We start from the raw sequence: 22,259 nt of genomic DNA, 5'->3' as shown, positions 1-22,259 counted from the left end.
GGTATCAGTGTGATGTTAGCTTTGTAAAATGATTTGGGGAGAATTCCATCTTTCTCAATTGCCTGGAATACTTTCAATAGGATTGTTACCAGCTTCTCCTTATATGTTTTGTAGAATTCTGCTGGAAAGCCGTCTGGTCCAGGGCTTTTTTTGTAGGTAGTTTTTGTATAACAGAGTCAATTTCCTGGGTTGTTGTTGGTCTATTTAGTGTCTCAATGTCTTCTTTTTTTTAATCAATATTTTTTATTATGATATTGTGGGGTATAGTTAAGGGTTAGGTATACAAATATGCTTTGTTTAGGCACCCTTGTTGATAAGAGGTGCCTCCCCATCCCCATAGTTTTACTACTGTTAATCCCATCTCCCTTCCCCTCCCCCCAATAGTTTCCCACCACTGTCAGTCATTTTCTTATAGTATTATGTTGGATGTTCAAGGTCCACTATATGAGTGAGAACATGTGATACTCAGATCTTTGTTTCTGTGAGAGGTCACTCAGTATTATAGACTCTAGTTCCATCCAGGTTGCTGCAAAATTCATGATTTTGTTCTTTTTTATGGCTGCATAGTATTCCATCGTGTATATGTACCACATTTTTTTAATCCAGTCCCCTTTTGATGGACAGCATGGTTGGTTCCAGGTTCTTGTAATTGTGAACAATGCTGCAATAAACATACGTGTGCAGGTATCTTTTTTATAGAGTGATTTGAGTTCTTCGGGGTATATTCCCAGTAGGGGGATTGCGGGGTCATATGGGAGGTCAATATTTAGAGCTTTTAGGAATCGCCATACTGTTTTCCACAGAGGTTGCACTAGTTTGCACTCCCACCAACAGTGTAGAAGTGTTCCCTTTTTGCCACATCCTCTCCAGCAACTGTTATTTTTTGAGTTATTGATAATTGCCATTCTGACTGGAGTTAGGTGGTATCTCAGTGTGGTTTTGATTTGCAACTCCCTGATGATTAGTGAGGTTGAACATTTTTTCATGTGTCTGTTGGCTACTCGGATGTCTTCCTTTGAGAAGTGTCTGTTCATATCTTTTGCCCATTTTATAATGGGGTTGTTTGTTTTTTCTTTTCAGCACGTTTGAGTTCCTTGTAGATCCAAGATGTTAAGCCTTTGTCAGACCTGGAGTTGGCAAATACTTTTTCCCAGTCTGTAGGCTGTCACCCTGCTCTCTTGATGGTTTCTTTGGCTTTGCAGAAGCTTGTCAGTTTAATGAGGTCCCACTGTTTTCTCTATTTGTAATATGCTACTATTAAAATGCTAAGAGTAGGAAAACCAGATAACCAATCTTATCAGTACTAGATTTAGGCCAACCATGATGGCTCATGCCTGTAATCCCAGCACTTTGAGAGGTCGATTTGGGAGAATTGCTTGAGCCCAGGAGTTAAAGACCAGCCTGGACAACACAGCGAGACCCTGATTCTATAATTTTTAAAAAACTGGGTCTAAAAATAAGTGGACTCTTAGTGAAGATCTGGAGGGAGGGTGTCATCAGTGAAACGTTTCATAAAGTCTAGAGTTCAAAAGGCCCTTAGAAATCATCTAGTCAAATAACTTTCTTTAAAAAATATTAATGACTTTGTTTTTATAAAAACATGGTGCACACTTTATGATAAAGTATAAAAAAAAGAAAGCAATACATCACCTAAAATGCCACCTTCTAGAATAAACCCCAGTGTTAACGTTTAGTGACTATCATTCCAGTTATAGCTCTATACATGCATAGAGTTGGAAGGATGAGGTGGTAAAGAGCATTTTCTAAGAAAAGGATCATACCATATGTGCTCTTTAGGGTATAGAGGTTCTGTAGAGAAGCAGAGGGTTAGGAAAATGGTGAACAAATTTGGCTCTACAATCTGCTTTAACCAGAGAAACTCTAATAAATTTTATTCAAGGTGGGGTTCATATAAAATTGCATCACAAAAGGATGCTGCTGCTAAAAAGAAGTTAAAAAAACCCCAAGAATTTAGTTCACAGTCTTCATTTTATAATTGAAAAAACCAAGGTCCAGAGATGTTGACTTGCCCAAAGGCACACAACTAATTTAAGATCAAACTGGAGACATGAAACTAGACTTGTAATCTCACAAGTTTCCACTATACATGAGTTTTAAGCTCAGAGGTTTGTCTATTTTTGTAGATGTTTTGTGATCTTTTGCTTAGTTTCTTATTCCAGCTTGCCCAGTTTGTGGGATTAGGACAGGTGAGGCGTCACTGTTAAAGACCATTAAGGAAGAAAAACAAAAATGTAGGAGTAACAAAGAACAGAGTACCACATGTTCTTACTCATAAGCAGACCCTGAACATTTACCATAATACTGTAAGAAAGGGATTAGCAGTAGTAGGATACTGCTGGGGAGAGGGGGAGCACAACATCAATAAGGGTATCTTTATTGATTTGCCTGTTTTTTTGCCTAAAACCAGGCAAAGTGGGGACCAAAGGGAGGCCCAAACTTTACCTGTACAATGTCCATTTGTATAACTAATTCTGAATTGTACCCCACATCTTTAAAGTAAAATATAATAAATAAATAAATAAATAAATGTGGGAGAAATCTGTTAACCTTAGGATTCTGGAACTGCTCTGACATCTTAGAGTTACATACAGATTAATACCTTTCTAAAACACCTGCAGAAATCCTACTGACCTAAAATGATTTCTTCAATCTTCTCTTTGGCAAGGAGTTCTTCTTTTCTTTGTAAAAGCATGTCAATGTGAAGTAGTAGAGCTTTTCCAATATTTTCTGAAGACTTAAAATGTTCACAGATAATCTTCAGGAAATAAAATCCAACATATTCTCTGTTCAATGAGACACAATTTTAAGCAATGCGAGTTGAAAAACTGGTTATTGATCAATGAGCCTAAAGTTTATCTCAGTGTGAGCAAAACAAGCCAGATGAAAGTATAGCTGGGTTCAGGTAATATTACTAAATGTCTAAATAAGTCTATTTGTCAATAATAAATTATTTAACTTAATTTCAGCTTAATTTATTAAGCCATAAGTATTTTATTTTCATGAACACCTATAGTCAGATAATGATTAGAGAAATATAATATCTAATTTTATGTTTTTGCCCTGCAACTGATTCCAAGTTTTAAAAATTGTTTACTGAGATCCAGTGAAGTTACATGGAAAGATATGAGAAATTCACCAGTTCCCTCGTCAACAACTCTTTTTAAAAACTTGTTTATATTTCATTATACAAATAATACATCATTATATTCTGACTATTTAAAAATGTGACCAGTTCATGGATTGGAAGACTTAATATTGTTAAGGTGTTATTATTCCAAACATGCTCTACACATTTACAGATTTTAATCCTATTAAAATTCCAATGACAGTTTTTGCAGAAATAAAAAAATTCATTCTAAAATTCATATGGAATCTCAAGGAATGCCAAAAGTCCCAAACAATCTTTAAAATGAAGAACAAAGTTGGATGACTTACACTTCCTGATTTCAAAACTTACCACAAAGTTACAGAATCAAAACATGTGGAACTGGCATAAAAATAGATATACAGACCTATGGCATGGAATAGAGAACCCAGAAATAAATCTTGGCATATATGATCAAATGATTTGTGACAAGGGTGTCAGGACCATTTAATGGTGACAGGACAGTTCTTTCAACAAATAGTGCTGGGAAAACTAGATTTTCACATGCAAAAGAATGAAATTGTACTCTTGTATAAACTAAAAAATTGTCTCTGCTTACAGAACCAAGTGGTCCTATATGTATAACACCCTAAAAACTCCACCAAAATACTGTTAGAACTAATAAAGGAATTCAGTAAAGTTGTAGGATACAAAATCAACATACGGTAGCATTTCTTTTTATTTATCTATTTTTTGAGTTGGAGTCTCACTCCTTCACCCAGCAGTAGCATTTTTTTTACACCAACAATGAAATATCCAAAAAGGAAATAAGAAAACAATCAAATTTACAATAACATTAAAAATATATAAAATCCTTAGGAATAAAATGTAACCAAGTAGGTGAAAGATCTGTTCACTGATTAAAGAAATTGAAGAAGATACAAATAAATGAGGAAAGGTCCTGTATTCATGGATTGGACTACAGTAAGTCCCCTATATATGGACCTTCAAGCTGTGAACTTTCAAAGATGCGAATGTGCATTTGTATGTCCCACCACATAAGTTAGTTCATGTGCCTGGCATACATTGTCACATGCATGCATGTAAGATTTAAATGTTTCTTTGTTTTTATGTTTGTTTTTTATGTAGTATTTGCATGAAAAGTATTATAAACCTATTATAGTACTGTACTATATTGTGTTAGTTGGGTACCTAGACTAACTTTGTTGGATGTATGAACAAATTGGACTAATGAACGTGATCTCCAAATGGAACTTGTTCATATGCAGAGGACTTATTGTAATTAATATTGTTTAAATGTCCATACTACCCAAAGTGACCTACAGATTCAAGGAAATCCCTATCAAAACTCCAATGGCATTTTCATGGAAATAGAAAAACCCATACCAAAATGTATGTGGAACCACAAAAGACTCTGACTAGACAAGGCCACCATAAAAACAAATAACAAGTTGGAGGCATCACATTTCCAGATTTTGAATTATATCCCAAAGCTATATTAACCAAAGCAGTATTGGCATAAAAACAAACATATAGACAAATGGAACAGAACTGAAAGCCTTCCCCCCCAAAACTCATGTATATAGGGTCAATTCATTTTGGCTCAGAATGCACAATGAAGAAAGGACAGTCTCTTCAATAAATGGTGTTTGGAAAACTACACGTTCACTTGCAAAATAATGAAATTGGACATATCCTACAGTATACACAAAAATCAACTCAAAATGCATCAAAAATTTAAATGTAAAACTTGAAACCATAAAACTCCCAGAAGAAAAAAGAGAGAACAAGCTCCCTGAAATTGGTCTTAGCAACAACACCAAAAACATAGGCAAACATTTTTAAAAAGCAAAAAGAAACAAATGAGACTACATCAAATGAAAAAGCTTTTACACAGTAAAGAAAACAATCAATACAATGAAAAGTCAACAAACATCTTGATTTTGAACTTCTGGCCTCCAGATCTGTGAGAGAATAAATCTCTGTTATTTTAAGTCACCCCATTTGTGGTAATTAGTCACAATAATCAGAAAATTAATATACACAATAACCAGAATCTTAAAAATAACAAATGAGCTTACAGCAGAATGGAAGGGAACGATGAGATAATCAGTGAATTTTAAAATTGAGCCAGGTATGATGGCTCATGCCTGTAATGCCAGACACTCAGAAGACTGAGATGGGAGGGTCTCTGGAATCCAGGAGTTTGAGGTTGCAGTGGGCTATGATCATGCCACTGCACTCCAGCGTGGGTGGAGTGCCTGCCCTCCAGACAGAGTGTCTCTTCAAAAAGAAAAGAAAAGAGCCTGGCGCAGGGACTCAAGCCTGTAATCCCAGCACTGTGGGCGGCCAAAGCAAGAGGACTGCATGAGTTCAGGGGTTTGAGACCAGCCTGAGCAACTTGGCAAGATCTCATCTCTACAATAAATAAAAAAATAACCAGGTGTGGTAGCGCATGCCTGTAGCTCCAGCTAATTGGAAGGCTGAGGTGGAAGAATCACTTGTGATGGGGCTTACATGGGGCGGGGGGCATTGTTAAAATGACTCATTGTGCTAACCTTGCATTGCTTAAGCGAAGTCCTGTTTTCGGGGCTGGCACCTGCTTCCTCAAGGTTACGTCTCAAGGCTGCGTAACCACCAGCACCAGCCTGCTTCCTCAAGGTGGTCTCAAGGCTATGTAACCACCAACACCTGCTTCCTCAGAACTACGTGTACTACATGACCACCAGACTTCAGCTACGGGGTATAAGAGGTACCCACAAAAAGAGCAAGGGGCTGGTTCTTCTCTAAGACCAGTCTCCCTCTCGTTTCCCTTTAATAGATTTCCTTTTCTTTGCCTGACTACCCAGCTCATTCTCTTTCTCTGCACTCGCCGAAACCCAGGAGAGGTGCCTGACTGGACTCGCTGGATCACCTCTCTCTCTCCTTCCTCCCTCCCTCCCCCTCTCTGGGCTTGATCCGCTTCCTAGCCACCCCTCCTGAATCTGCTGTAAGGACACACCTTGGAATCTCTCTGGCTAACAGAGAGTATGTGCTCCTTTTCAGCAAGCCTTACCAAGGAAAAAACCACTGCAACTGAGCGGGTTCCTCTTATGAGTCCATCTCCTGTGGTTCCCTCCCTTAAATGAGCTGAGCTCCACTTGCTTTGCTGGATTAACATCCACACACCAGCTCACATTTCATCCATCAGTTACAAGGGTGAGTGTAATCTCTCTCTCTCTCTCTCTCTCTCTCCTCATTTCTAAGATCTAGTGCTAAGCAGGAGGATCCCCCACAGCCCTCAGGCCCCTGGCTTTGTGCCCATCCAATCTGGTCTTGGGATAGGGGATGCCCATTGTTCCAAGGCAGACCATTATTGCTCTCTGAGAAAGCCTTGAGAACAGGGATGCCTTTTCTCTCAGATCTATCTCCTCACTTTTCCTCACTCGTCTACCCTCCCTATTCAGCCAAAATGGGAAATTCTCAGTCTCAACCTTCAAAATCTACTCCTCTAGGATGCCTCCTCCAAAACCTAAAGGTCCTAGGTTTCCAAGGGGAAATTAAACAACAACAAAAAACCCTTATTTGCTATTGTAATGCTGTCTGACCACAATACAGACTTGATAATGGGTACCAGTGGCCAGAAAATGGAGCTCTCCATTATAAAACTCTACGGAACTTTGATAACCTCTGCCACTGCAATGGCAAGTGATCAGAAATTCCTTATGTTCAGGCTTTCTTTGCTCTTCGCTCTCAACCCTCTCTCTGTAAATCTTGCTCTACTTCTCAAATACTCCTAGCCCACTCTGCTCCTAACACAACACCTCCCGATCCCTGTTCAGACTTTTCTCCATCTTCCTTCAACTCTTCTGATCACAGTCTACCCTCCATCGCTTCCAATTCCATTGCAGCTATCCCAGATCCAGCTCCACAACCTCTACCTTACATCCCCTCTCAACCTGACCCTCCTTCTATACCTGTTCCAGAAGCAAGCTCCAAAACCTCAAACCCACCCTCTACTCTGAGAGTTCCAAGGCTCTACCCCGATCTCCCTAGATCCCCTCCCCATACCTGGTCTCAAGCAACCTTAAAGCAGGAAACTTCATAACAGGACACGGCTCCTCTCCCTGCTCCTCTCCCCGCTTTACGGGTAGCTAAAGTAGAAGGCATTGTTCGAGTTCACATCCCATTCTCTCTCTCCAATCTATCCCAAATCTAAAAGCATCTCAGCTCCTTCTCCTCAGACCCTGATAACTATCTAAAAGAATTTAAATATCTTACCCAGTCTTACAACTTAATCTGGCATAATATTTACATTATACTTTCCTCTACCCTTTTCCAGTGGGGGCGGGGAGAAACAAGTGTGACAAACCTCTTAGGCACATGCTGATGAAATACACAGGTCCTACAACACTAAGCCCATAGGGGCAACAGCTGTTCCCCGAGAGGATCCCAACTGGAATTATCAGGCACACAGACCTGGATGGGAAGCCCAAAATCATATGGTTGCTTGCTTCATTGTGGGTCTTCAAAAGGCAGGATATAAGGTTGTCAACTTTGACAAGCTCCGGGAAATAACTCAAATACCAGACAAAAACCTGACACAATTTCTAGACAGATTAACAAAAGCCCTACAAAAATATACAAAATTAAATCCCACTTCAACAGAGGGCACTGTTGTCCTTAACACCCATTTTATTTCCCAATTGTCCCCTGACATCCAAAAAAAAAAAAACTAAAAAAGACAGAGGGGAGCCCTCAAACCCCTCAACAAGACGTTTTAAATTTGGTTTTAAAAATTTTCAATAACCAGGAAAAACAGGCAAAGCTAAAAAAGGCTCAATGAGATCAGGCCAAATACCACCTCCTAGCCACTGCCCTACATGGCTTCAAACCTCCATCAGCCAACAAAGACAAAAGGCCACCTAGGCCCTGCTTCAAGTGTGGCAAGAAAGGCCACTGGGCCTGCTCATGCCCACAGCCAAGGACCCCCCAGGTCCATGTCCCAACTGTGGCAAAAAGGGACATTGGAAGGTCGAGTGCCCAAATCTCCCTCTAGGGATCCGGACATCTTCTCCTGGTCCCCAACAGGAGTCATCCAATGCAGCTCTTCCCAGCCTCCTTAGACTCACTGCTGAAGACTGAAGGTGCCCAAGACTCCAGACACCAACTCCCATTACCTCTACTGAGCCCAGGGTAACTCTTACAGTGGCAGGTAAGCCAATCTCCTTCACGTATCCAACTAATTCATGCCACTCTTCTCAAATCTCCTGAGTTCTCCTTTAAACGCTGTCCTACTCTCAACCCCGCCACCCTCATCCCTAATTCTTCTGAGCCTCCCATCCATACTTGCAAAGAGGCATTAGAGGACATAATACCCCATTTCTCCCATATTTCCTCTACCCCATTAAATAATCCTGATTTTACCTGGTACATTGATGGCAGATCCTCTACAACATCCAAAGAAAAGAAAATAGCTGGATATGCCATTGTCTCTAACAATAAAGTTATTAAACCCTAACCTCTCCCTTCAGGAACCTCTTCTCAAAAGGCAGAGCTTATTGCACTAACCAGGGCACTTACCTTAGCAGCTAACAAGAAAGCAAACATATACACTAGTTCTAAATATATGTTCCACATCATACATTCACATGCTGCTATCTGGAAGGAACGAAGGATCCGATCTGCTAGGGCTCTCCCATAACTCTTATACTCCAACTTTTGAAGGTAGCTAAAATGCCAACTAAAGTAAGCATCATAAATTGCCGGGGTCATCAGGAGCCTCAAACCTCATTTCACAGGGCAACAATGCCGCAGAGAGGGAAGCAAAACAGGCCTCACTCCAATCACCTACCCAACAACTTATAATAATTCCCAACATAAAACTCCTTTACCTTCCCAAAGAAAAAGCACAATTATTACAGGAGGGAGCACAACCACAAAAGGACTGGTTACAAAAACAGGGCCACTATGTCCTTCCCCAATCTCAGGCCACATAAATTCTTATGGACATTCATCAAGCCCTACACGTAGGCACTAAACCTCTTTATCACCGCTTAAAACCTCTTATCACCTATCCTAACCTTCTTTCCCTCCTACAGCAAATCACTCACTCTTGCCTTATCTGCTCCTCAGTCTCACGCAGGAAGCCATAAAACCTATTCAAAACTCTATAAACAATTCCCACCCCCGGCTAGGAATTATGCCCCCACATCTCTGTAACTACATTTCACATCTCTCTTTTCCTTCAGACCGATTCATCTATAAACGTCTCAGGAACTGCGGGACACTCTCTCACTTTCTCAGGAAAACCTCCTTTTACATATAACATAAATACTCCTCTTGTAGGGGCCACACTGGTACGCTCTCTGTCAGTTTGGGAAACTGCCAACAAATTCCCAGAAAGACTTCTATTTGCTATCGATTTCACCTCTTGTCTCTTTATTCCTGGATTATTTTTCTTATGTGAAACCACCACCTATTTATGTCTTCCCACTAACTGGACAAAAACATAAACCTTGGTATATCTAGCCCCAGATATCACTATTTCTCCTAACAATCAAACCCTCCCTATCCCACTAATCCACAACTGACCCAAACGGATAATTCAATTCATTCCCCTATTGATAGGTTTAAAAATAACGGCTGGGATTGAAACAGGGGCTGCAGAACTCACAACCTCTTTAAATTACTATCAAAGACTTTAAAAAAACCTTACTGAGAGCATAGAAGAAATAGCTACTAGCCTTGTCACTCTCCAGAACCAGCTAAATTCCCTGGCAGTCATGATTCTCCAAAGAAGAGGGTTAGACCTCCTCATGGCAGAAGAAGGAGGCTTATTGTCTATTTTTAGGAGAAGCCTGCTGCTTCTAGACCAATAAGTCAGGCATTGTAATGGAAGCAGCAAGAAGTCTGACAAACAGGGCCTCAAGGATAGGTCAGCACCTAAGCAATTCATGGAAAAACTGGCTAAACAACTGGAACTGGATGACATGGTTCCTGCCCTTTCCTTCCACTTACTCTCATTCTTACTTTCAGTACATGTTTAATGCATTGTTTTTATTTTTTCAAAATTTCTTCAGGACCACTTATAAGCCTTCACTAACCACACTATCCATGAACTACTTCTAATCCATTCAATTATCAAAAGCTTCACGCCCACACAAACCCCCTTAACCTACATTCCAGCCCTTTACTGTCACACTCCACAATGTCCCTGTCCAGCACAAAGCAGTTACATAAAATTGATCTTTGGCTCTATCCTAAATAAAAAGCCTGGAATGATAGGGCTTACATGGTGGGGCGGGGGCATTGTTAAAATGACTCATTGTGCTAACCTTGCATTGCTTAAGCGAAGTCCTGTTTTCGCTGCTGGCACCTGCTTCCCCAAGGTTATGTTTCAAGGCTGCATAACTACCAGCACCAGCCTGCTTCCTCAAGGTTACATCTCCAGGCTACATGACCACCAACACCTGCTTTCTCAGAACTACGTGTACTACGTGACCACCAGACTTCAACTACGGGGTATAAGAGGGACCCACAAAAAAAACAAGGGGCTGGTTCTTCTCTAGGACAAGTCTCCCTCTTGTTTCCCTTTAATAGATTTCCTTTTCTTTGCCTGACTACCCGGCTCATTCTCTTTTTCTCCATACTAGCCTTACAGCCTGAGCCCAGCAGGTTGAGGCTGTGATGGCTGTGAGTGTGCCACTGCACTCCAGCCTGGGCAACAGAGTGAGACTCTGAATCAAAAGAAAAGGAAAGAAAAGAAAAGAAAAAAGTATAAATTACACAATCTGAACAACAAGAGACTCAATGACCTGTGGAATCACAATAAAAAAATGTAACATTTGTATCATCAGAATCCTAGAAAAGAAGAAAGGTGAAGTAGAACAAATATTCAAAGAAGTAATGTCTAACGTCTAACCCCCAGAATGGGAAAAAATATTTGCAAGCTATGCATTGGACAAAGTCCTAACATCCAATATCTATAAGAAACTCAAACGAATTGACAGGAAAAATAAACCAAATAACCTATTAAAAAGTGAGCAAAGGATGCAAACAAACACTTCTCAAAGGAAGGCATACAAGCAGCCAACAAATATGAAAAAATGCTCAACATCACTAATCATTAGAAAAACGCAAACCGAAACTGCAATGAGATACCATCTCACACAAGTCTGGTTGACTATCATTAAAAAGTCAAAAAACAACAGATGTTGATGATGCTGTGGAGAAAAGGGAACGCATATACACTGTTGGTGGGGATTTAAGCTAGTTTATTTAACCTTTATGGAAAGAATTTGGAGCTATCTCAAAGAACTAAAAATAGAGTTACCCTTTCAACCTAGCAAGCCCACTCCTGGGAATATACCCAAAGGAACACAGATTGCTCTACCAAAAAGACACCTGCATGTATATGTTTATTGCAGCTTTATTCAGAGTAACAAAAACATGGAACCAACCAAGATGCTCATCATCAAAGGTAGTATGTGATACATTTTCTTATATATGTACATATATATATATATGATGGAATACTACTTCTTATGTACATTTATATATACATATATATATATATGAAAGATGGAATACTACACATCCATAAAGAACAAAATCACCTCCTTTTCAGCAACATGGATACAGCTGGAGACCATCATTCTATGTGAAATATCACAGAAACAAAAATCTGAATATAGAATGTTCTCACTCATAAGTGGGCACTAAACTTTGAGCACACAGGCAAAAGGATGTGACCAGAAGATGCTGAGCACTGCTAAAGGAGGGAGAGAAGGGAGCTAAGAGACATCAAACCACACATTGGGAATCATCTCCATCTTAGGTGGGGGGAGGCCTTGTTAGGAGACCAAACCTCATCTTCATGTAATATACTTACATAGTAAATTCTCACATGCACTCCACAATTCTAAAATAAAAAAGAAATAATGTCTAAAAGTTCCAAAATTTGGAAAAAACATAAACCTAGAGTTTTTTGTTTTTTGTGTTTTTTTTGAGTTGGAGTCTCACTCCATCACCCAGGTTGGAGTGCAGTGGCACGCTCATGGCCACCCCAATGTCAACCTGCTGGGCTCAGGCAATCCTTCCACCTCAGCCTTTCAAGTAGCCAGAACTCCCCATCCTCTACCTTATTTGACTCTCAAAACTACAAGAGACAGCAAAGCCTCCCACCCACAACCCTGTTTCAAAATAGAACAAATTCAGAGCCATGATCAGGGAAGAATAGAGGGCTGAGCAAACATCAGAAATGAAAGCCACTCCCACTGCCATTGAATAACGGAACTAAAGAGAAAAGAAAGAGAGCTATCACAAATGAGGAAAACTCAAAGATACACAGGTAATTCCCAGTGTAACAAAGAGAAAATTCCTGAAAAAATCAGACATCAGAGCCCAAACAATGGAAGTCACCAATGACTGTCCCCAGAATACAATAGGGATTAGGGAATGAATGGAAAAAGTGAATAAGACTCAAGAAAGGCAAGATGCAACACTGAAAGAACTTGTAACAGAGATTTTGGCCATAAAAAAACTTCATACAGGAAATAAATAACAAGATAACAAGCATGAAAAGCAGAATTAATCAAGCAGAAGAAAGAATCACAGAACTTGAAGGCCAAAACATGGATTTAACCTGATCTGTAAAAAACATAGAAAGAAAACTCAGAAAGAAAGAACAAAGCCTACAAGAGATGTGCAATTATATCAAGAAGCCAAACCTATGACTGATTGGTATCCCAGAAGAAGAAAGGGAAAGGAAGAGAAAACCTTGGAGCAAGTATTCCAGAGATGTGACCATCCAAACACAAGAGATACAAAGAACCCCTGAAAGACATCAAATGAGAAGACCAACCCCTAGACACATGGTCATTTGCCTACACAAAGTAGGACAGAAGAAAAAATCCTAAAGGCAGCAAGAGAGAAAGGTCGGACTACCTACTGGGGAAAACCAATCAGAATAGCAGCAGATTTATCAGCAGAAAAACAACAAGTTAGAAGGTACTGAAATCCAATATTCAAAGTTCTCAAAGATAAACAACTTGAAGCAAGAATTTTCTACCCAGCCAAGATGAGCTTTGTCAGCAATGGAGAATTAAAATTCTACCCTGACATCCAATCCATAAAATATTATGCAGCTTCCAGACCAGCTCTACAGAAGATACTTAAAAAGTTATTAAGCACAGAGGAAAGAAGAAAAAGAATGACCACACACTTCCCGAAAACAGCAAAACACAGAATCAACGGAGAACACATCGTGACTGCAAAACTTGAAAACACACACATACAACAATCCAAAAGCTAAAAGAAAACAAAGAAAAAACTTTATAAGAACTTCATGATGGGGATAAACAATCACATATCAATAATCAGCCTGAACATGAACAGACTAAATACACCTCTGAAAAGACATAGAATGGCAAATGGGATAAAAAACCATGACCCAATAATTTGCTGCATCCAGGAAAATCACCTCACCACAAAGGAGGCACACAGATTCAAAGTTAGAGTATGGAAAATGAGTTTCCAGGCAAATGGATCACAAAAGAAGGCAGGAGTCACAATCATAATATCAGACAAAACAACATTTAAGCTATCAAAAATTGGAGCACCAGCATTTATAAAGCAACTACTAAGTAAACTGAAAAAAGATATTGTCTCTAATACTATTTTAGCTGGAGACTTAAATACCCTGCTAACAACCCTAGATAGATCATCAATGCAAAAAATCAATAGAGATCTGGAGCCTCAAATTGACACTTGACCAAATGGACTTAATACATAGCTACAGAATACTCCACCCAACAACCATAGAATATACACTTAATTAATCATCACAGGGAACTTACTCCAAGATCGTTCACATCCTCAGCCATAAATCAAGCATAAACACATTTCATAAAATCAAAATACTGCCATGTACCTTCTATGACTACAGCAGAATAAAAATAAATATCAACACCAACAAAATTCCCCCAAAACCCACAAAGACATGGACACTAAATAGCATGATGCTGAACAACTACTGAGTCAACACAGAAATCAAAACAGAAATGAAAAGATTCCTGGAAACAAATGAAAATGAAGAAACATCCTACCAAAATCTCTGGGATGCCAAGAAGTCAGTTCTAAGAGGGGAATTTAGATCTCTATGAACACACATCAAGAAAATGGGAAGATCATAAGTTAACAGCTTAACAAATCACCAAAGGGAATAGGAAAGACAAGACCACCAAAACCCTAACTTTAGCAGAAGAATCCAGATCACCAAAGTAAAAGCCCAAATACAGGACGTAGAAGACAAAAATATCATAGAAAACATCAACAAAACAGAAAGCTGGTTCTTTGAAAGAATAAACAAGACTGATGGACCCCTAGCCAGAATGACCAAGAAAAAGAGAGAAAAAACCCAAATAAACACAATCAGAAATGCAAAAGATCAAATCACAACTGACCCTGAAGAAATACAAAAGATTATCAGAGATTACTATGCATACCTGTATGGAAACAAACTTCATAACCTAAATGAAATGGAGGACTTTCTGATATTATACAACCTCCCAAGGTTGAATCAAGAAGACATTGAGACACTGAATAGACTAATAACAACCCAGAAAATTGATTCCGTCATAAGAAAACTATCTACAAAAAAATAAATAAATAAAATAAAGGTCCTGGACTAGATGGCTTTCCAGTGGAATTCTATAAAATTTACAAGGAGGAGCTGATACCAATCCTACTGCAAGTATCCCAGGCAATTGAGAAAGACGGAATTCTCCTCAAATCATCTTACGAAGTTAACATCACACTGATACCCAAACCAGGTAAGATTCAACAAAAAAAGAGAACTATAGGCCAATATCCCTAATGAACATAGATGCAAAAATTCTCAACAAGATTGTAGCAAATCAGATCCAACAACACATCTCAAAAATCACCCACCATGACCAAGTAGCCCCAGGATGTAGGGCTGGCTCAACATCTGCAAGACCATAAATGTAATTAAATACATCAACTGATGTAAAAACAAGAACCACATAATTATATCATTGATGCATAAAAAGCTTTTGATAAAATTCAGCATCACTTCTTGATAAAAACCCTCAAACACCTAGGCAAAGAAGGAACATACTTCCACAAAGTAAGTCCCATCTACAATAAACTCACAGCCAGCATATTGCTTAAAGGGACAGAAACTGGAACCATTTGCTTGAAAACTGGAACAAGACAAGGTCGCCCACTGTCACCCCACTTGTTCAACATTGTGTTGGAGGTCCTACCTAGAGCAAATTAGACAAGAGAAGGAAATCAGGGGTAGCCAAAAAGGAAAAGAGGAAGTTGAGTTATCCCTCTTTGAGGATGATATGCTCCTATACCTTGAAAATCCTAGAGAATCTGTCAAAAACCTGCTTTCACTGATAAAGGACTTTAACAAAATCTTGGGGTAGAAAACAAATGTGCAAAAGACAGTTGCATTCTTATACACCAACAACAAGCAGGCAGAGAACCAAATAAAAAGAACAATCCCAGCAGGGCTCGGTGGCTCAGCCTGTAATCCTGCGATTTGGGAGGCTGAAGTGAGTGAACTGCCTGAGCCTGAGAGTTCGAGACCCACCTGGGCAACTTGGCGAGATCTCATCTCTACAATAAATAAAAAAATCAGCCGGACATGGTAGCATGTGCCTGTAATTCCGGTACTCGGAAGGCTGAGGCAGAAGGATCGCCGGAGCCCAGCAAGTTGAGGCTGCAGTGGCTGGGACTCCAGTCTGCACTCCAGTCTGGGTGACACAGTGAGACTCCAATTCAAAAAAAAAAAAAAAAAAAGCACAATCCCATTCACAATTGCCACAAAGAAAATGAAATATCTCAGCATCTTCCCAACTAGAGAAGTACCACATGTTCTCACTCATAGGCGGACCCTGAACGTTTACCATAATACTATAAGAAAGGGATTGGCAGTAGTGGGATACTGCCGGGTTGGGTGGGTGGGAAGGACACAACATCAATAAGGGTACCTGATCTCAAACCAGGCAAAGTGGAGACCAAAGGGAGGCCCAAACTTTACCTGTATGATAACCACTTGTGTACCTAATCCTGAATTGTACCCCACATCTTTATATATATATATGTAAAGAGTACTAACTTGCAGTTTTGCAGGATGAATAGATTCTGGAGACCTAATGTATAGCATGGTGACTATGGTTTATAACAATGTACTGTACACTTGAAATTTGCTAAGAGAGTAGATCTTACATATTCTTACCACATAAAAAAGGTACCTATGTGAAGTGATGGATATATTAATCAGTTTCATTGTAGTGATAATTTCACAATATATATCAAAATATAATATTATTAGAATATTTGCAATTTTATCAACTATACTTTAATAAAGCTAAAACAAAGATCTTGTTTACAAAATAGTAAAAGGAGTTTCTAACTCAATACTAAAAACAATTTTTAAAAATGAGCAAAAGATTTGAACAGGCATTTCACAAAAAGGGATACACAAATGACAAGCATATTTAAAAAATGCTCAACATTGTTTGTTATTATAAAAGTGCAAATTAAAACCACAATGAGATATCACTCTATATCTATTAAAAAGGCTGACCATACAAAATGGGGAGGAACTAAAATTCTAATACACTGCTGGTGGGAGTGTAACATGAAATGCTATAACTATTTTGGAAAACGGTTTAGCAATTTCTTGAAAATTTAAATGTATGCTACCTGTCCTAGTCTGCTTTGTGTTGCTGTGACAGAATACCTGAGACTGTGTAATTTATAAAGAGGTGCATTTAGCTCATAGTTCTGCAAGTTGGAAAGTACAGGACATGGCAGAGGAGGGTCAGTTGGAAGGCAGACATATGCAAAGAGGCAAAACCCAAGGGGTGTCCCAGCTTTATAAGAATTCACTCTCCTAGGAACTAATCCATCCTCACAAGAATAGCACCAAGCTATTCATGAGGGATCTACCCCCATGATCCAAACATTTCCCATTAGGCCCTATTTCCCAGCATTGCCACATTGGGAAACAAATGTCAACATGAATTTTCGCAGAAACAAACCATAACCAACCCATAGCACTACCTACCACTTCTTGGTATTTACCAAGAGAAATGAAAGCATATGTCTGTACAGAGACACACATGAATGTTCACAGCAGCTTTATTTGTAATAGCCCCAAATTGGAAACAACCAAATGTCTATCAACAGATGAACAGATAACTAAATTATGGTATATCCACACAACAGAATACTACACAGCGATAAAAAAGAATAAAAGATAAAAAAGCCCCATGGGTGGGCCTAAAGGAATTATGCTGAGTTAAAGACAGACTAAAAAGAATATTCCATTTCATCTATATAAAATTATAGAAAATGCAAACTAATATGTAGTGACATTCAGTGATCAATGGCTGTCTGATGAATGAGAAGTAAGGAGAGATTATAAAAAACCACAAATAATCTTTTGGGGGTAATAAATGTTTATTATCCTGATTGTGATAATGAATTAATAAATGTGTGTGCACAACCAACACTTAGTAAGTTGTACACTTATTCCAAATATATGCATTTAACTATACTGACTGTACCCTCATGAAGCTGCTTTTTTAAAGTAACAAAATAAAGGAAAATTGGGCATTTCTTTGGATAATTGCTAGAGTTGGGTGGGAAGGCAAGCTAAAACTGTCATTATATAAACTTAGTGCCAACTTGCATAGAGAATCCTAGAGATTACTCTAAAGAAGTGCTGCATCTTTAAGAAATGTATTCATTTCCAGGTTATTTCAAAATTTCTGTTCCTTGGAGTTATTTTCTTAAAAAAACTTTAAAAAAATTTTTAAGATGTGGGGTATAATATAATTCAGGATTAGGTATACAAATGTTCATTATGCAGGTACCCTTGCTGACGAGGTGTGCCCCCCCTCCACCAGCAGATTCTCAGTACTGCCAATCTTTTTCTTTTTTCCTTTTTTTTTTGAGTTGGAGTCTCACTCTGGCACCCAGACTGGAGTGCAGTGGCCTCGACCTGCTGGGCTCTGGCGATCCCTCAGCCTCAGCCTTCCAAGTAGCTGGAACTACAGGCGTGCGCTACCACGTCCGGCTAATTTTTGATTTATTGTAGAGGTGAGGTCTCACCAAGTTGCCTAGGCGGGTCTCGAACCCGCGGGCTCAGGCGATCCACTCACCTCAGCCTCCCAAAGGCGCGGGATTGCAGGCTGAGCCACCGAGCCCGGCTTGCCAATCTTTTTCTTATAGTATTACAATAATTGTTAAAGGTCCACTTATGAGTGAGAACATGTGATACTCAGTTCCTTGAAGTTATTTTCATAGAAAACAGAGTATGCTTGCCAAATATAGCAAATTGTGGAAATTCACTATGTATTAGAAATATAAGGTAAATAATTGATTCCTTAAAGGACGAAGAACTGTAAATTTTTATAATGCTAGTAGGCATATAGGCATCACCAACCTGGTCTGATAATAATAATCATTTTTCCATTTCATGCTATGAATGTGTTGTACATATAAAGTCACCTTTTCTTTAAATTCTAATTTTAAGCTTATAGATGAAGAACCTGGCCCTGGTTGCAACAATTTACTTTGTATTTGCAAAATTTGCTCTAGTTGGTTGATCTGCCATTATGTAGTTCCTCAAACCTTTAGCTTTGCTGCATACAATTAATAACCTTACAATGGCTTAATAACTTAAGTGCTCAAGTGAAAGGAAGAGTCACACATCTCTCGCTTTAACTCAAACGCTGGAAATGATTGAACTTAGTGAGAAAGGCATGTCAAAAGCCAAGACAGACCAAGAACTAGACTTCTTGCTCCAGTTAGCCAACTTGTGAATGCAAATGAAAAGTTGCTGAAGGAAATTAAAAGTGGTACTCTTATGTACACACAAACAATAAGAAAGTAAAATAGTCTTATTGCTGATATGGAGAAAGTTTCAGTGGTCTGGACAGAAGATCAAACCAGCCACAACATTTCCTTAAGCCAAACCCTAATCCAGAGCAAGGCTTTAACTCTTTAATTCTGTGAAGGCTAAGAGAGGTAAGGAAGCTGCAGAAGAAAAGTTTGATGCTAGAAGAGATTGGTTCATAAGGTTTATGAAAAAAAAGCTTGCTCTATACATAACAGTACAAGGTGAAGCAGCAAGTACTGATGTAGAAGCTGTAGAAGTTACCCAGAAGATCTAGCAAAGATAATTCATGGAGGTAGTTGCAGTAAACAACAAATTTTCAAGGTAGATAAGATAGCCTTTTAAACTAGAAGATGCCATCTAGAACTTTCATAGCTAGAGAGAGGAAGTCAAGCCTAGTTCCAGGGCTTCAAAGGACAGGCTGACTCTCTTGTTAGGGACTAATGCAGCTGGTGGCTTTAAGTTGATGTCAATGCTCATTTGCCATTCCTGAAATCCCAAGATCCTTAAGAATTATGTGAAATCTATTCTGTCTGTGCTCTACAAATGGAACAACAAAGCCCAAATGCTGCACATCTATTTACACCATGGCTTACTGAATATTTTAAGATCTCTGTTGAGACCTACTGCTTAGAAGAAAAAATTACTTCCAAAAATATTAATGCCCATTTACAATGCAACTGGTCACCCAAGAGCTCTAATGGAGATGAACAACGAGATTAATGTTGTTCTCATGCATGATAACACAACATCCATTCTTCATTTAGACCTTCACACCTTATTTTTAAGAAAAACATTTTGAAAGGCTATAGATGCCATATCTATTGATTCCTCTGATGAATCTGGACAAAGTAAATTGAAAACCTTCTGGAAATAATTCACCATTTTAGATGCCATTAAGAACATTTATAATTCACAGGAGAAGGTCAAAATATCAACATTAGCAGGAATTTGGAAGAAGTTGATTCCAATCCTCATGTATAACTTGGAGGGGTTCAAGACTTCAGTGGAGGAAGTAATTGCAGATGAGGTAGAAATTGCAAGAGAACTAGAATTAGAAATGGAGCCTGAAGATGTGACAGAATCGCTGTAATCTCATGATGAAACTGGAATAGATGAAGCATTACTTCTTATGGATGAGTAAAGAAAATGGTTTTTTGAGATTGAATATACTCCTAGTGAAGATACTGTGAACATCGTTGAAATGACAACACTATTACATCAACTTAGTTGATAAAGCAGTGGCAGGGTTGGAGAGGACTGACTCTAATTTTGAAAGAAGTTCTACTGTGGATATGATGCTAACAAACAGCATTGCATGCTGCATAGAAATCTTCCATGAGCCGGGCTCGGTGGCTCAGCCTGTAATCCCACGCCTTTGGGAGGCTGAGGTGAGTGGATTGCCTGAGCCCGCGGGTTCGAGACCCGCCTGGGCAACTTGGCGAGACCTCATCTCTACAATAAATCAAAAAATTAGCCGGGAGTAGTACCGTACACCTGTAGTTCCAGCTACTTGGAAGGCTGAGGTGGGAGGATCGCTGGAGCCCAGCAGGCCGAGATTGCAGTGGCCGGGAGTGGTCACTGCACTCCAGTCTGAGTGACAGAGTGAGACTCCAACTCAAAAAAAAAAAAAAGAAATCTTCCATGAAAAGAGGAGTCAACCAATGTGGCAAACTTCGTTTGTCTTATTTTTAAGAAATTGACAAAGCGATCCCAACCTTTAGCAACCACCACTCTGATTAATCAGCAGCCATTAACATCAATGCAAGATTCTCCCATCAGCATGAAGATGACAACTCACTGAAGCCTCATATGATCATTAGCATTTTTTAGTGATAAAATATTTAAAATTAAAGTTACGTACATTGTTTTAAGGACATTGTGCTATTGTGCACTTAATAGACTACACTATAATGTAAACATAACTTTTACATGCACAGAGGAATGAAAAAATATGTGTGTCTCACTTTATTGCAGTGGTCTGGCACCAAACCCACAATATCTCTGAGGTGTTTGCTTGTATAGAGTTCTATGTCATTTTGTCACACATGTAGATTCATGTAACCACCATTGCAATCAGTATACAGAACTGTCTCATCATCACAAAGATAGCCCTCATGTTACCCTGCTATAGTCCCACCCACTTCTCTCCCCTTCCCCACCATCCCGAATCCCTGACAATCCTGACAATCACTAAATCTGTTCTCCATCTCTATAATTTTATTTTTCAAGAATGCTATATAAATGGATTCATACAACATGAGACCTTTTTAGATTGGCTTTATTCACTCAGCATCATCTAATTTTAAGACTTCTAAAGGGTGAAAGACACAGACTGGGGAGAACCTTTGCAATACATGTAACAAAGTTTATTGTCCACTATGTATGAAGGGCTTCCCAAATAATAATAGCAACACATTTTATATAGTGTTTATAATGTAACAGGTACAATTAGAGCATTTTACATATGTTAACACATTTAATCCTCACAGAAACCTTATGAGGTAGGTACTTTAATATCTCCATTTTAAAAATGAGAAAGCTGAGGCACAGATAAGTTAAAAACTTGCCTGAAGTCATCCAACTAGTTAATGGTAGAGCAACGATTCAAATCCACGGGGTGTACTCATAACTACTACATAACACTGCCTCTCAACAAATAATCAAAAAGTTAACATTTAATGAGTACTTACCATGAACTATAACTTCCACATGCTTTATGTGCATGATCTTGTGTAATCCTGACAACAACCCTATAAAGAAGCTAATATCATCTCTTATGTTACATACAAAGAAACTACAAATGAAGAAAGTGAGGCACAAGCAGTCTACCAGCTAGTAAAGGAGAATGTTGGAATTTGAAACCAGGTCTACTGATTCTAGAGCTGGTGCTCCCTCCCTATCAATATACTACTTCCACTCTATATTATTTTATTTGCATTTTTTTGAAAGTAGGATTTTTTTTTTCATTTTTTAAACATATTTTTTATTTTAAAATTGTGGGGTACAGTTAAGGGTTATGTATATAAATATGCATTGTTCAGGCACCCTTGTTGATAAGGGGTGCCTCCCCATCCCCAGACAGATATTGACTACCGTTAATCCTACCTCCCTTCCCCTCCCTACCCCCCCCATAGTTTCCCACCACCATCAATCCTTTTTTTATAGTGTTATGATAGATGTTCAAGGTCCACTATATGAGTGAGAACA

At 38.9% G+C, this 22,259-nt stretch overlaps 1 protein-coding gene across 1 annotated transcript in view; it reads right to left on the bottom strand.

Annotated features, from left to right (window-relative positions):
• The window catches only part of TEX11 (testis expressed 11), a 179,021-nt gene extending 170,425 nt beyond the window's left edge, over positions 1-8,596 (bottom strand). Inside the window, exons 1-3 of the mRNA XM_021712871.1 lie at positions 8,534-8,596; positions 7,178-7,260; positions 2,653-2,804 (exon numbers count right to left, since the gene is read on the bottom strand). Coding sequence (XP_021568546.1) covers positions 2,653-2,804; positions 7,178-7,260; positions 8,534-8,596 — 298 coding nt within the window. The remainder of the gene's footprint in view (positions 1-2,652; positions 2,805-7,177; positions 7,261-8,533) is intronic.
• Positions 8,597-22,259: the final 13,663 nt, after the last annotated feature.

Source organism: Carlito syrichta, unplaced genomic scaffold, assembly GCF_000164805.1.
Source record: "Carlito syrichta isolate Samal-C Ts95f unplaced genomic scaffold, Tarsius_syrichta-2.0.1 Scaffold303676, whole genome shotgun sequence".
NCBI classification, from domain to species: Eukaryota; Metazoa; Chordata; class Mammalia; order Primates; family Tarsiidae; genus Carlito; species Carlito syrichta.
The sequence above is the reverse complement of the archived record's forward strand: the minus strand, read 5'-3'. Positions and strand labels throughout refer to the sequence as shown.